General features: G+C 40.4%; 1 protein-coding gene across 2 annotated transcripts in view; it reads left to right on the top strand.

Moving 5' to 3' along the window:
• Positions 1 to 16,748, top strand: part of cttnbp2 (cortactin binding protein 2) — a 96,502-nt gene that overhangs the window by 54,385 nt on the left and 25,369 nt on the right. For both annotated transcript variants that reach the window (XM_040026547.1, XM_040026546.1), the window contains exons 4-5: positions 4,439 to 5,864; positions 8,790 to 9,092. In XM_040026547.1, coding sequence (XP_039882481.1) covers positions 4,439 to 5,864; positions 8,790 to 9,092 — 1,729 coding nt within the window. The remainder of the gene's footprint in view (positions 1 to 4,438; positions 5,865 to 8,789; positions 9,093 to 16,748) is intronic.

The following is a 16,748-nucleotide window of genomic DNA, read 5'->3' as shown; positions in this document are numbered from 1 at the left end:
GTCAAGTTTAATGAAATCTATTTGCATCTTCTCTTTGACCACAGATTGAGTTTATTTACACAGAATTCAAATCTCTGAGGCTGAAATCCTCCAAAGGAAGTTGTGGGAAAGAGAAAATTCGACGCTTGTCTGTGTATATTAATGTTTCTCCTGAATGCATGGGTATTATATGAATGGGGGAAGAGTGGAGTAACAGTGTGTCTGTGTTGTGTGCAAACCTAATACCTATTTTCTGGTGTGTCAGTTCTGCTTTTGTGTACAAACTCATATACGCACATGCAGTGTGTGTATTTGAGTGTGTGTTTGTTCGAGGTCTCTTTAGGATTAGAAAGCCCTGATTAACTGGGCAGCCAGATGTCTGCTATCCCTCTGTCCCATTTTCGCTGTTTCTCTTTTTCCTCTCATATATGTGTTCAGACATGAGGCTGGAGGACTGAGTGTGTGAACAATAAAGAAAATACTCTGTTAAAGTGTATGTCCTGTCCATGAACCCTGAAATACAAATTTAGTTTGAAGGCACACTGAACCTTTGTAAGTAACCACACACATAAATACATAGAGAGGAGGTATGGACGAAGGAAGGAGTGGAAGGAAGGGAGAGGTAGGAGTCGCTGTTTTGACAGGAAAGCTGGCTAAAGAGAGTGTGTGTGTGTGTGTGTGTGTGTGTGTGTGTGTGATCCTTAATGTGCAGCCATATGTGGATTGTTGAATTATTTGGCATAAAAATATAAACGGTAACTTTTAAAAGAAATTGAATTTTCCAGATCTTAAATAGAAAAATGACAAATGATGCTTCTGTCCATGAAGTTACAATCAGATGTTACAGTTTAGGAGCAAAGATTAGAACATTTTCAGGAAGTGAGAGAAGTAACCTGTGACATGTAGAGGTTGTCTTACTATTTCTCTGTTACTGACAAGTGTTTGTTGTCATCAGGTGAAGATTTAAAACCTCTCTTAAGGGGTTTAAGGAGGAAAAGTTTGTGAATGGAATTTCAAATTAATTAAAAAAGGATTGCAGTAAAAGTATCTGTTTGGCTGGGACTGGCTGCGACAGGAAACTCATCCAAAAAACAGATGGTTTAATGCAAAAAGAAGTCTCACAATGCCCCAGTGTCATCACATGCCCTGCAGATAACTGTGAAACCATTTTTTAGTTTGCCAAAGAAGATACAGACAAACAATTTATGTTCTCTGGACAGGTAGACCAAAGATCGAGTTATATAGGCACAGTAACTGTAGGCATGTTCGGCGCTGATCAAAGGCAGCTTTTCAGAAGAACAATTTCACACCAGCTGTACAGCAAACTTTTTAAAATCTTCGGATTCTCAGGTTGATTTGCCAGTCAGTGAACTATGAGAAGATACTGTGAAGCCATCTGCTGGAAAGCTCAACCAAAAAAGTAAATAAAAAAAATATATATATATTTTATTAGAATTAGAATAATATAGAATTTCCCAGAATTTAAAGCCATTTAAAATTTTGCAAAAAAGTTAAAAGACCAATGAAGTTAGTTTGTTTGTTTTTTGGTCAAATTTCATGTCAAAAAGACTGGTGGAAAAAAAAAAGTGTTTTTATGAAAGGGCAGGAGAATAGCTTCTGGTGATATTTTGGTTAAATAAATAGAAATAATTAAAATAAAAATAATTTAATAATAAATTGATCATCTTTACTATACAACAGTTTCATTGAGTTGTACCACAATATCTGAGGTTTTATTTCAGTCCACTCTGGTCTTATTTTAAAGGATCACTTACTTGTCGTGGGTTTTCTGCGTCTAGTTTGTTCCCAAATAAGTAAATTGCACTGAACTTTTATGGATACTGCATCTCTTCACCATGTAAAGCTCTTTGGTTTCTTTGGTTATGCCTTTAGAAATGTTACAAAACAATAAGAAATGCGGACTGAGTGATGGAGCCGCCAGAAAGTTCACCTATCTCCTAATTAACCATGTGATTTGTACTACAATGCCAAGACTGGTATTTTGATTTGGAATGTACCATTTTTGTAGTGTTATCTACAGTTAGGTTTGCAGAGTCTTCTGGAATTGAGTAAAACTGAAAATTATGGTTATTTTCTTAGGATTGCACAGTGCATCACATGGCAGATTTAATATTCTCACAAGACAGTTTGGCCTGAAAACAGAAAGTGCACCACTTCACCTGTGAAACCACTCTCAGTACTGCTGAGAAACATGGTTGTATGACTTTGAACTACAGCAGTTTTGCTTCTTTTTAGCCCCCCAAAACACACTTAAATATAAAAGAAGCAACAACAGACAGCAATGTACTCTCATTTGACATGGTGAATATAAATTGGTGAAATGGAGATTTGTATGAGATTGTTCCTTAAGTTTTTTGCAGTTGCTGTGGTGCTACATTATGATTTTTGGTGCAACGTACTAGAAGAGCGCATCGTCTTCTAAGGTGGAAGCTGTGTACTCTTTTTAGTGTACCGGTATAATAAATCACCACTGATTGCCCAGTTGTAGCCAAACAATCAATCAGCAAATGTGTCAGGCAGGTTTCACTGGAACTCTTAAAATGACCAGTGACACAACAACAAACCAGCACTGCTAAAAGACACAGGCTTAGCATGCTTGGAGAGATCTTCTGGTTGCTGGGTAGAGTGAATTTCACCTGGCTAGTTCGTGCTATCTTTATCCCCTCCGTCTGTTTCCACTTCTGTTGTCCTCCTGTGAGTAAGCTACTGAATTATCCATGAGGTCTTAGCCAAGCTGAAGACAATCACGCAGTTAATACATAACACACTCTGAACTTGTTCATGGGAATAATAAAGGCAATCCCCAAGTCCTGCTATCTCCTTCTCCATGAATCGGTCATGAAGTTGGAGAAAGACCCTATCCAACCCTACAACTAACACCCTACTGCCACTTTAAAGGACCAACATTAACCTGTATAAAGAGATTTTACATAACAATTTGTATCATCTGTAGGCATAGTATAAAATTTCTGGAAACTCTTTGTAGCCCACTTGTATTAAGAGTGCTGTTAGCAATAGCAGTAATTTAAAAAATCATCATAGACAATCTATAAGATAATTGAAAATCACACCTACAGTAAAAAAAAAAAAGGGGTGGTGCTGGTGCTGGTGGGGTGTGAGTCTCTGAATCTGGAATTTAAAGAAATCTAAAGCTGGGAAGTTTTCTATCTGCAAAGTATTCTGTCTGTTACACCGTTGTCTACAATACACCAAACCATTTAGAAATGAATATAATAAAAGACTCCGTAGCTTTTTCAAGTTGTCCTTAATCGGAGACATGGAGTCATGCATATTACAGAGTTATCTTAATCCCACATGGTTTTAATCTAGTCCTCCCAGTGTGTTTCTACATGTACACCGTTCCTAAATGTGTTTTTCTGAGGCATTAGGCTGACTTACAGCAGACATAATCCTCACCCAATTAGCAGCTAGTCGTAACACCTCCTTTTGAGTAACAACTGGCATTCCCCTGGCTCTCCTCCTGCTTATAAAGCCCTTACTTCTCCTCAACATCAGCCGGTGGTGATATCTATTCCCTGATGGTTTGGAACAGCAGGAGTGAAGGAGTTAGCTAAGGCTGGGAGGGGTCTCACTTGGGATAGGAGCTGCAGAGTGTCAGCTCTATTGTTTGGGGCTTGTTAGAGAGATGGGGTCAGTTGGGTCGAGAGCCCCAGTTAAGCCCCCACTGTGAAGCCAACTCTCAGCTAATAATAGCAGCGATGCTCCAGATATAGAGGCCGCTGGTCTGACAAGTCATCGAAATTCAACCGTGTGTAGAGACTCTGACATAGACACATAAATTCAACCACCCTGTAGAGGAATAAGACCTGTCTTGTCTGTCTGTTTTAATTCAGCTACTTTGTCTGGCTGATTTGATTAATATGGGTTAAACTATGTTCCCTGTTCTCCTAAAAAAAAAAAAAGTTCAATTTTTGTTTGATTTATTAATGCATTTGCAATTGAGGTGCTGCATTGCCTCAGAATGTAAGCAGTTGGATTTTCAATTCAGGTTCAGCTATTTGAACCTGAAGTTTACTATGGTATTAAAAGACGTGTCAGATTGCTTTATAAGATCATATCAAAGACATGGTGCTGGTGAGGTGTGAGCTGGGGATTGGATATTTGACATACGTGTGATGCTTACTGAGCTTGTACAGCACATACAATCTGTGAGTTTTGTGGTATGCTTGATTGCCACTGATTTATTTTAAAGATGTCAGTGAATTGTCATTATGTCACATGCCCAGTGGTAATACTGTCACTAAAGACGTTGTAGAGGTAAATTATATCCTCTTGTATCTGCACACATGTAACCTGAATTACTTAGCGTGATTTCTTTCTTGGTTTCTTATTGTGTATATATTAAAGTTTCAGCTATAATGTCTGTGATCTGTAATACTGCTCTCAGACCTCGTGTGTCTTTTCTTTTCTTTTTCAGCTGGAGATGGAGAAACTGCAGCTCCAGAGTTTAGAGCAGGAGCACCGCAAGCTGACGGCACAGCTGAAGGATGAGCGTGAGAAGAACAAGCATATTGTCATGATGCTAGTCCGAGAGTGCAAGCAGCTTGCCACACGGGTCGTAGAGGAGTCACAGCGCTTTGATGAACTCCAGGCTCGCCTGGATGAGGAGAGTCGCACCTCTGGCCGACTCCAGGAGGAGTTGAGCTCTGAGCGCCAGCGCAGCCAACAGATGGAGGCAAAGATGGAGAAGCAGCTGTCAGAGTTTGACACGGAGCGTGAACAGCTGCGTGCAAGGCTGGGCCGTGAGGAGTCAGAAAGCCTGAGTCTGCGGCAGCAGGTGGAGCAGCTCAGGACTGAAAGGGGTGAAGGCAAGGATGGAGCTGGTCTGCCTGCTGCTAGTAGACCAGAACCTGCTGCTGCCACCAGTACGCCACCCAAACCTAAAGCTCTGACGTCTGTTTCTGTAGCTACAGAGCCCATTAGTTCTCGAACAGCGTCTTGCCAAACGGACCTGCCTCCCACAGAGGTGGAGGGTCCTAAGAAGTCCCCTCTCACTATACCTGTCAAACCAACCCCTGCCAACTATGTGGGCCTGAGTCTGCCAAAGACGACTGGCCGGGGGATCGTCCACAGCAGCTCAGGAGGACTGGCACAGACAGAAAATGGCTCAGAGGGCAATGCCCCCCACGGCTTACCCAGCGGGGTCAGTCCCCGTGTCCAGGCTGCCCGCTACAAGTTCCAGGAACAGGACCAAAATGGCACGGCATCCCAGAGTCCTCCAGCTCGTGACCTTTCTCCCACCAACCGCGATAACTTTGCTGCCAAGCAGCAAGCACGTCACACCGTCACGCAGGTCCTCTCACGCTTCACCAGCCCTCCTGCAGGAGGGACTGGACCCCTGCGTCCAGGCCTGCCCCATTCTGCCTCAGAGGGAGGCCCTTTTCCCAGCCGCCTGAGCCACCCTATTGGCCTCAAGTCTCCCACGGTGGCCAGGATCGACAGGGGAAACCCTCCTCCTATACCTCCCAAAAAGCCAGGGCTTTCCCAGACACCTTCTCCTCCTCATCCACCCATCAAAGGAGTGGGGGACAGCAGCCGCACCCCTGGGGCTGGGTTAAAACCAGCCACACCCCAGCTGCCGCCAAAACCGGCCTTGGACCTGGTCCCAGCCCTGACGGCCTCTCAGGTGGGTGCCTGCCCCCCGTGCCGTTCCCCAGGGCCTGGCCGGGGCCCTCAGCGGCATCCAACAGCAGCATGTTCAGAGTGCCCCCCAGTCATCAGCTCTGCCACCACTGTCAGTAGCCCCTCCTCCATAAACCCCCCCTCCACCTCCTCCTCCATTAGTGCTCCATCCTCCTGTAGTCCCCGTGCCTCATCAGGCAGCCCCCTGGCAACAGCATCAGGTAAAGGGGCTCCTTTTTGCTGCATCTCCCTCCAATTCTGCCCACTGCCTCTTTTCTTTACCTGTCTTTCCAAGATCCTAGCCTTGCCTAGCTTAGCACAGCATAAGGATCAGTTCACAGGAAAACTGGTATAACTGCAGAAACGACACATGGGTCAGCTCTGTTTATGTTCTTGCCCCCCCGACCCTGAAAAGCCTTACAAGATCCAATGCTACTCACTGCATTTTCTCTCAACTTATCTCTCCTTCTCTGCCTTTAATGTGCCCTCCCACTGAGCACCTTTCATCTCCCATGATGTCACATTAGACATGTCAGCATCAGTATCAGCAGCAGACATTTAGATCATGTCACTAGGATGTGTCTGACTGTTGCTCAGAGACAAGAGGTTAACAGAAGGAGAATTTCAGGGTGAACTGAGACAGGCCAGCGCCCCTCCAGATGCTCTCTTGTATTCATATTGGTTTGTTGGGCTTTCTAAAAGTAACCCCCTATCCTCTCTGAAGCTGATGCCAGAGGCTGCTCTCTCCTTCCCTTCCCCTTTTCCATCCTCCAGTAGCATGCAATGATTACTCCTCCACTTCCTGCACTCCTTCCTGTTTCAGCTTCTATTAACTAGTCCGACTGACTATTTGCAATTGACAGCACTCTGTATGCAACTTGTTTGCTTTGATATAAATGTTAGCTTTCATATTCACTGTAATGTGATTTTCATGCTTTTATTGGTTGCACTGTGTGCTGTGATTAAAGTTAGATCCAGCTTATTAGAACTTTGGTATTATTTTGATGTTTAGGTTCAATATTTCTGTATTGTCTGGTTGCAACACTTAGTAATGTCTGTTTTCCCAGATTTCCACCAGAGTATAGCAAAAGCTACAAAACCATGACCATGATATATATTTAATATATATCATATATGCATTATATAGTGATCTATCTGTTCATGTAACTGTATGTTTTGGCAAGAGCAAAACACCTTAAATGGAAAAGCACCTTATATTTAAGAATCTGTCATGCAGCTGAAAAACCTGACTATGTTTTTTATGGCCATATCTTACTTTTTTCTTCTTTTTTTGAAAATAGCAGATCCAACACCTTTATTGCCAGCCTTTATGAAATTCTTGCATTCGATTGCAGCATGTCCCACTTACAAATGTGACAAAGCTGTGGAGTAGTGTGAAAGAAATTCTTCCACACTTTGACTTATTTATCACAGTTATAAGCCAAACTATAAAGTCAGCTGTCAGCATACATGTTTCTGTAGCTTTTGTTTTTATCCTACTTTTGCACCAAAACCACAAAAATTCCAACCAGAACAACTGCTGGGGCTTTCTTCGTCTTCTTGAGATTTGATGCTGCATTTTTTCTTTACTCTTTTGAATCTGTGTCTTTTTGTCTTGACACACTTCAGCATGCAAATTCTTCACTCTGACTTTCTTTAGCCTATTTTTAACCCATGCTGTTCAGAAATTGCCACAGTAAAATAAGTATGACAACTCTGAACAGGCCCAATAGGCCCATGGTTAGTAGTCATAGCGCAGTTGTTGGGGTTTGTAATTAGATGTTTTTTCTTAACTTCATCTGTTTGTCTGTTTGCAGTGGTAATTTTTTAGTCCGTGTATGTTTTCACATTATCTGACTAAATAATATGTGTGTGTATATATATATATGTATATTTGTCTATTGTGTTTGTGGTACTTAAAGACCTATCTATCTTCTTGCTGTGTATTAATCAGATGCGATGACAGGCTTTTCTGTCCAGACTGCAGCTTCACAAGCTGATTAAATCACAGATGTTTTTAGCAGGCTTCAGGTTTTTCACAGCAGGGTAACAAATTTAACACAAAAAATGTGAAAAATATGTATATAGTAAAAATAAATATTGTTACCTTAAGAACTCTTTCAAATCATAACCAAAGACACAACAGAGGGATGTATAAAATATTTTAAATTAATTGTCATCAGTGCATGGCATTATTGGTTAGAACTTTTGCTTAAACTTTAAAGGACATTTATGGAAACTGAGTGGTTTTAGAGTTTAGCTTGTTTGTAACAAGAATAATATTTTAGGTATTACAGTTGATCTCAGGTTGAGAAAAGTGGGGCCGAGGAAACCACAGATTCCTGGAACAAAACCGCAGGATGTAACTTTAGTTGTTACTCCCATAATCCTTTTATAATCCTAATGATTTGTGCTTTGTGTGTGTGTATTTTATTTATATAAAACAAACTAAGCAATTAGCAATTCCAGACATTCTGATATTAAGTACAGTCTGTGTCTTGGTTTAAGTTGAGTAATTTAAAACTATACATTTTTAAGATGCTTCAGTTTCATTAGACACTACTTTTTGAAATTTTGTTTTCAAGATATTTGGTGATCTAAAAATCCAGTATTCTGATATACTCATCAGTCAGTATTTTTTCTTTTAGACACGAATGTTTTGTTAAGGAGGGAGTAGTTATTTATTTACTCATCTGTCCAATTGGATCAGCTTGTTTTTGTGTTTGCGACATCTAGTTGCAGAGTGCCCTCTGATGGACACACTGTGCAAAGTCAACTCTTATAACATGACTGAAGGGTGTTTCTTCCAAATTCAGCTTTCATTTTTATTATATTTAAAATTGTGGGATCTTCACAACAAGAAGAAGAATGAAGATTGAAGAGTTTGAACAGTGTTTGGTAGCATAAGCTGTTTACAGCATTTATTCTAGGATTCTGTGGTGGAAATGGTTAACTACTGCAACTTTGCCTGCTGCTTTGACAAAGCAGACTATTTTGAATGAGTGAAACAGTTAAGCTGTCCTTTCCTTCCACCTTCTTACACCCTTGCGCTCCAACACTTAGCACTTCTAGCTGTTTCCTCTACCTCCTGCTCTTCCTCCTCCCAGTTTAACCTGTCCTGTTCCTACTCCTCGTTCCCCTTGCAGGCTGGTGTCCCTCCGTAGTCTCCTCTCTAAGTGGCAGTGGGCCTGCTGCCCTGGACGGCGGGCGACCCCTGCTCCTCCAAGCTGCTTCCCAGGGAAATGTCACTTTATTGTCAATGCTGCTTAACCAACCAGAACCAACCACCAACATCACCACTACCACCACATCCATCAGTACCACCTCTACCACCAAAATCACCTCTACAACCACCATGGAGAAAAAATCCAGTCATCTTAATCAAAACCATGACCTCAACCACAACCAAACCTCTGCCTTGTTTGCTGCTGCTCAGAATGGACACACAGGTAAGTGGAATTTGATTCATCAGTCCTGGTGTCTGAATCTGATTTAGCTCTGCTTGAATTTGATAGTTTTTTGCAGCTTGGGAGATGTAGATGGATAGTGTGGCTTTTAGACTCAGAATTTTTTTTTAAAATCTTTTTGGCAAATTTAATATAGTGTGTTCGCCCACTGTCAATGGAGATCTAATGTGAGGTTTGGTGAGTGGTTGGCTGACGGGCTGACTTATTTATTGATTGTTAAAGAGTTAAGGAGCTCGTGATGATTTGTATTGACTGTGAATAAAAGGTGATAGGCTAAAATACAAAGAAAGGATTAACACTGGATTGATTGTGCTGAACTGCTGATCACAATGATGCATAAGGTTTTCAGTGAGTTGTCTAGTTAATGACATTGTATATGTAAATAGCGTGCACCATAGTTAAACAGTGCATTTTTCCTTCTGCTCCTAGTATTTTCTTTTTGCTGCTCATTAAAGTAAAATAAAAAGGTAATGGCTTTGAAAGTGTGATTTGCATTCTGAGAGACGGTTTACCAACTGAGGTTTGTTCTTGTTTGCTTTTGTCTATTTTGAAGCCTTTAATATTAGTTTAAGCTTCGGTTACTCAGACGTTTTTCTTGTCCCATTTCAAATAACTTCTAGCTTATCAGCATTTCTATTCACTGTGTATTTTAACAAGCACACAGTTCTGTTAGTGGACCTGTGCCTTCATGGGTGCCGTGGGATGGAATAAAATGAACAAGCAAACTCGATAAAGGCCCTAGAGGTTGAATTAACTGCAAGATATGCGACTACAATAATGCTTTTCCTTTCCTGTAAGCAGCCATCTAGGAGTTGCATTTGAATAAGACGCTGAAGAGGGTTCCTCACTCAGATGTGACCATATGGAACAACACAAAGGCTTTGTTCATTTGCCTCCACAAATTAGGCTTAACTGATTTAGTGACTGAGTTGCTGCCCTTTTCCTGTTTCTTGTAAAAGTATTTAGTTGTGACATTACTTAAAAACTGTAAAACAGTTTAACCACAAAGCCTTCTTGTATTTACCGCAGCTAATACTCTGCTGACACGCAGCTTCATCTTGTAATTTCAGTTAAATTTAACATGATTTTTTTCCTTTTTCTTAGCTTGTAGTGCTGTAGTGCTCGGTTTGTGGGCAGATTGAATAGCAGATTTTCTGTCCTGGCCTACAGCTTTACTTATGGTGTGATTATGCTTTAGGTTTTATATTTTGTGTTAGGTTATGTACTAGGGTTGACAAGTAAAAAAGTACATGAGGGAGTCAGAGGAGCAAACAATATGATCCTACAACAATAACAGTGGTATCAGTGTACTGAAATTCTGCAATAACTCAATACATTTCAAGATACTTATCAGTGTAAGTGATTAAACTGGTAAAATAAACTGGTAAAAAGCCCAAGTAACATATCAGTTTAATTATTCAGTTTCACTTGGCTGTCACTTCCATAAACTGAGTTGGACAGGTTCGCGTTGACATTCACATTCTCACAGAAATCAGTAAAAAACAGTAAATCAGAAAAACAGTCAGTCAAATCTTAAGGTATACCATTTAGAGTGCCTGCATGTTTTAATAAAAGTGTCGGTGTTTGGCACCAGTGTATTTGTAGTTTTAGAATCTCTAGGCCCAAAACCTAGCAAAAAGATGAGCTTATTTGCAAACGTTTCCTTTGTTTTACATCCACTGTGCATTTAGTAAAACTGCATGTATTTGGAGTGATTTTAGCTCAGGTTTGGTCTCCTCCACTTTCAAAGGGAGCTGCCTAGCTTGCTAATTGTTCCCCAATTTCACCAGCTAATTTCGGACATTCTCTGCTGTTTGTTGGTGAGAAGCAGGTATAGAGTGACAGTATTAGGGTCTTCGTACTGAAAAGAGCTGACAGCTGTAACCCAAAGGAAAGTATACTAAAACAGAAAAGCAAGAGCTGGGAAGCCAAAACCATGAACTGAAACATTCTAAGGGGAACTGCTGAGTTAGGTGATAAGGTGTAGCATAGCAGTGGCAGGACGTGCTCTTTGCAGCAGCTGTATGAAGATGTAGTGAGGACAAAGGCCTGATGCTGATAAACACTTAGACATGTGCTGGTGAGCTGTGACTCATCGCATTATGTTGGCTGCCATTAAGTGAGATTGTGAGCCTTTCATGTCAAGGCTGTAACCTCAGCACAGAGTATATGCTCATCCACCTGACACAAACACAGTACCCTGCATACAAAAACAGAATAATTAATGCATGCAGAATAATGACACACAGACATGCAGGCCTTTTATGATTTGCTTCCCTGCTGAGATGTTTAATAATACCCAGTTGTCAGCTGAGGATCATTGATCCATGAACATAACAAATGCAGCTGAAGGACAGCTGAACTGAAGGCTTATATTAGGTGTGCCACCACAGAGAGGACACTCTCAGAAATACCCAAATGCACATAAGAGCTCTCCTTCTGATTTGATCTAATTATTTGAATAATGCCCTTTACTTATCCTCCATCACTCTTCTACAAATTGGACATTTCCAAACCTAAAGGCACATTTGTGTATTTGGACTATATATTGAGACTTTGATAAGGGAACATATACCACAACATACCTGCAGGTACTTTAACATTTTGTTTTGGCAAACAGAGAGTACAAGCTTTCAAAACTGTAGGATCTCATTAGTGGTTTCCTTTATTGCTTTTTTTTAAAACATACAACATTTTAGTGGGATTTTCTTTCTATTTCTTTTAAGATTGACAGTACAATAACAGTACAACTTTTTTAAACCACCCCTATGGCTAACACTCGTGTGAAAACAAATTGGTATTGTTTTTAGTTTATTGTCCTTTCTTTGTACAATATTTGCAATATTTCAGAATATTGGACATTTTGGAGGATCTGGTGATAGAAATCATAAATGTTAAAAGGGAGAGTTGGTTTGAGTTCCCTGTTTCAAATATGTTTTAAATATGGCTGGCTCAAAAAGCCTCCAACAAACCAGGACAGAGCACAAGGTTAGATGCAAAGGTGAACAGTTTATTCACCAAAAACAAAGTGAAAACAGAAAACGGTCTTGTGCGACAGAGAGGGAAACAAAGAGTGGGCAGAGGAAGCAGCTGTTCACATAGGGCCCAGTTCTCATCTTCACAGGTATACAGACTATCATCAGACTGAACAGAGAACTCGGACAGAGTAAATACACCCAAGCCTAGGGCTGTTCGATATAACGATATATATCGGATGACTATATAAAAACGTCTATCGTTTCATTTTACGCTATCGTTTGTTTCGTGGTGTCTCAAAATAAACTGTTTACGGCAATATTTTTCCATCGTTATGATGGTCACTGTAGTGGCTATATTAATTTCTTAAAGTTCTCTCTTTCTCTTATATTTTATATAACCACACTATGGATGGACAAGCACCTGTTTTTATGCGTTGTGGTTAGCAACAACGACGGTAACAGCATCGCGTGTCCGCTTGTTTATGTTTCACATAAACCTTTCACAATAAAGCTCAAGATCCTGTTGAGACTTTTCAAAATAAACTGAATCACGTGAAAGAGCAGATTATTTACGGATGAGAATTAAAAAAGAGCCGCCAGGTGGTAAAAAATAAACCTTAGACTCAACGTTAGAACAGGCTTTTCCCCGCAGCACGCCGTGTAATAAATACTCACAAAGAAAACGGCGGCCTTTACAACTTATGTCTAAAAATGTATCGTTTCATGCATCGGTTAAAACACTCGACTCCAGCTACAGGACGCGCAGCTGGAAACACTTCCCGCAAGTCGAGCTGCCTGAGATTCACAGAATTTACAGAAAATGTTACATTTTTGTGATTTATATCGTTATCGGGACGATAGAATTCTTATATCAGGGTATGAGAGTTTGATCATATCGCACAGCCCTACCCAAGCCAAACAAATGCATAAGATAGAGTCACTCGTTAAACCCGCGACTTTAAGATAACAACACCTTTTCTTGTAGCATATTTCTAGAGATTAAATTTCTGGTAGCTGATAATCGCTATTATTCGTCTTATTTCAAAAGATGAAAGGGTTTTAGAAATGACTGCTTTCACATGAAAATAGTGGAACTACAGGGCACTTGTCATGGATTGCACAAAGCTCCAAACATGAAATGGAAAAACTCAGCACCATTGTTTACATGCCTTTCCCAGAATCATGACCTGGATACACCAACCCCCCTGACACACACACACACACACACACGTGCATTTTGCTAGCGTTAATCAAACACTATCAATGTTTACATGATGTCATGCTAAGATGAACCTCTCATTCCTTCTGCACAGGGACACTGTGTGTGTGTGTGTTTATGTACATGAAACTGGCCTCCCAAGGTTTATAGTATTTTGAGTTACTGGGTCATGATTTCTGATTTCTGATATATTTTTATAAACACACATACATTTTGGCATAAAACAGTGCCAATTGGTTGATTTTAGGTAGATATTTGTACATCAGTTACCCCAAACCTGAGCACCACCCTCCCATTTAAAACAAAATCTATGTGGACAAATGCTCTACAAAATGAAAAAGATTTTTGGAGTGAAGTGTCTTTGTAACACAAAACTGTGTCTTTGTAATAAATACACAAGTTTCTTTTTTAAAATTCCAATTCAATAACTGCGAAGGGATTCAGTGATTCATAGAAGTCCTCTCTCATAATTGTTTTGCTTCTTTTTGTCCAGCGATACCATCCATATTACACTACCTACAGTATCCATGGCAACAAGATAAAGTGGCTTCTATGCTCTGAGTTCAGTGTACACTGTGGTTCTCACTCTGAGATGTTATAGTAGGTTTTCTGACATTGTAGTCCTTTCTCTGTGTGTGTCAAATTACAATAGAGCTGGACTAAAAAAATCAATGGCAACATGTCTTGTAGAGGTTTGAATCAAAGCTTGTTTCAAATTGTCAATACTTACAGAGGTGGTCAAGACAGAGATACAACAGCCAATCTACAGCCGTGAAACTAACATGGTGGAGGCTCTGTCATGGTTTAGGGCTGCATTTCAGGCAGTGGTGTTGGGAATCTTGTAGTGGTGCAACGGATCAAGAATCTCACCGTTCGGATCAGATCAGTTTTAAGTCACGGATCGGATCAATTTTCGGATCAGCAAAAAAAGAAAAAAGACAAAAATTTTACATTTACTTATTTACTTATTGAAATATTTTTTGCCTGTTAAAAACATTCAACTCAAGACTCATTCCACGCAGTTATTAAAAAAAAATTATGGTACAATATAGGGCAGTACAGGGCTTTGTATCTACCATTCAATTCAATTTTATTTATAAAGCACCAAATCACAACAACAGTCGCCTCAAGGCGCTTTATATTGTAAGGTAGACCCTACAGTAATACATACTGCTCATTATGTCGCACTCTGCTGTGATATAATGAGCTGTCACGGTCACGTAGCTTTCCGTTGCCCTGGAGATCCACCCATTTGTAGTAGTTAGGGCAACAGAAGATGCCTGGGACAGTGCAGCCATAACTTAAATTTTTTCCTGCTCATACATGCTTGGAACGATCTTGCCACTAAAGTGGATGCGAACGGGATATCATAGCGTGGCTCAAGCACGTTCATCATAGTTTAAACCCCTTGTTTTGCACAATGGAATACGGCCTCCCGTTTGCAGCTAAACACCCCAGTAGCTTTTGTAATAGCTTTAGGCCGGTCGGATTGGGCAGCAAAGGGCTGCTTAAATACCGCAAACTTCTCTGCTCCTCCACTTGGACCGCTAGTGCTGGCCATAACTATCGCTTGACAGACCCACCATGCGCACCATACACATACTTATTTTTTCTTCTTTTTCGAATCTTCGGATCACGTGCGTGCCGAACCATGGAGTGGGATCGGTTCGGATTACGAATCATCCGTGATCCGTTGCACCACTAGAATCTTGTTAAATTGGTGGAAATATGAGCCCAGAAAAGTACTGTTAGATTTTAATCTGCAAAGCTATGCCATCTGGAAAGTGTCTGATTGGCTTCATTTTTCAGTAAGAAAAGATCACAAACGCACTGCCAGTGCATAAAAGCATGGATTGGCTTCCACAGAAGTCTGAACTCAATATTATTAAAGCAGCGTGGGATCATCGAGACAGGATGGAACAAAAGGCCGTCAACATTAAAAGGAGAGTTTGGATTGTTCTTGAAGAACCCTAAGACCTATTCCTGAAGACTGCTTAAAGAATGTATAGGAAAGCTACCTAAGAGAGCTCAGGCTGTGCTAAAGAATAAAGATAGTCATGCCAAATATTGACTTTCAAGCTGGTTAGAATTGTACAAACTCTGGCTTTTCCTTATATACTGTATTTCCATTTGTGTTTGCTTATGTTTCAATACATCATTGCATCTATTTCCTGTTTTCCAAGCAAAATATGCTGAAATGTGCAAATTGAAGGATAGTTCAAGACTTGCACAGTTCTTTGTGCTTGTTGTGTGACTGTCCTTGCTAATGACAGCACTGTTTTCACAAACACAGATGGTAACTGATCTCCAAACAGTGAAAGCAGAGCCTCTAGCACCTTCTCTAGTCTACTTGTCTCCCATCACTTTCCTGTCACAGGTTTATCAACAATGCAGATTAGGGCTGTTCGATATAACGATATATATCGGCTGACGATATAAAAACGTCTATCGTTTCATTTTACGCTATCGTTTGTTTCGTGGTGTCGCAAAATAAACTGTTTACGGCAATATTTTTTCATCGTTTTGATGGTCACTGTAGTGGCTATATTAATTTCTTAAAGTTCTCTCTTTCTCTTATATTTTATATAACCACACTACGGACGGACAAGCGCCTGTTTTTATGCGTTGTGGTTAGCAACAACGACGGTAACAGCATCGCGTGTCCGCTTGTTTATGTTCCACATAAACCTTTCACAATAAAGCTCAAGATCCTGTTGAGACTTTTCAAAATAAACTGAATCACGTGAAAGAGCAGATTATTTACGGACGAGAATTAAAAAAGAGCCGGCAGGTGGTAAAAAGTAAACCTTAGACTCAAATGTTAGAACAGGCTTTTCCCTGCAGCACACTGTGTAATAAATACTCACAAAGAAAACGGTGGCCTTTACAACTTATGTCTAAAAATGTATTGTTTCATGCATTGGTTAAAACACTCGACTCCAGCAACATGACGCGCAGCTGGAAACACTTCCCGCAAGTCGAGCTGCCGGAGATTCACAGAATTTACAGAAAATGTTACATTTTTGTGATTTATATCGTTATCGGACGATAGAACTCTTATATCGGGATATGATATTTTGGTCATATCGCACAGCCCTAATGCAGATGTGCAAACAAACAAGCTTGTGGCCTCTTGGCCTGCCCAGCTTGAGTCTTTGTTAACAGGACACGGACATAACCATCAAATTTAGATTGCGGTAGAACTGGGGCAAGCAGAGGTCCAGACACAGTAGGCAACTGTTGCTATAAGATAATATAGTAATTTAAAGGCTAGTGCATATGGGGCAGAATACTGTTTAAGACTGAGCTAGATAGATTAATTTCACTCTGATTTTATTTGATGATTTATAGACTTTTAGAGAAGTGCTGCTTGCCTTGCTTGCCCTGATGGATCGTATTTGTATTATATGTCATAAATCTTTTACAGTATTTTTGTTAATT

This window comes from Simochromis diagramma, unplaced genomic scaffold (assembly GCF_900408965.1).
Source record: "Simochromis diagramma unplaced genomic scaffold, fSimDia1.1 OVJJ01000293.1, whole genome shotgun sequence".
Taxonomy (NCBI): domain Eukaryota; kingdom Metazoa; phylum Chordata; class Actinopteri; order Cichliformes; family Cichlidae; genus Simochromis; species Simochromis diagramma.
This window is presented reverse-complemented; position numbering and strand designations above follow the sequence as displayed.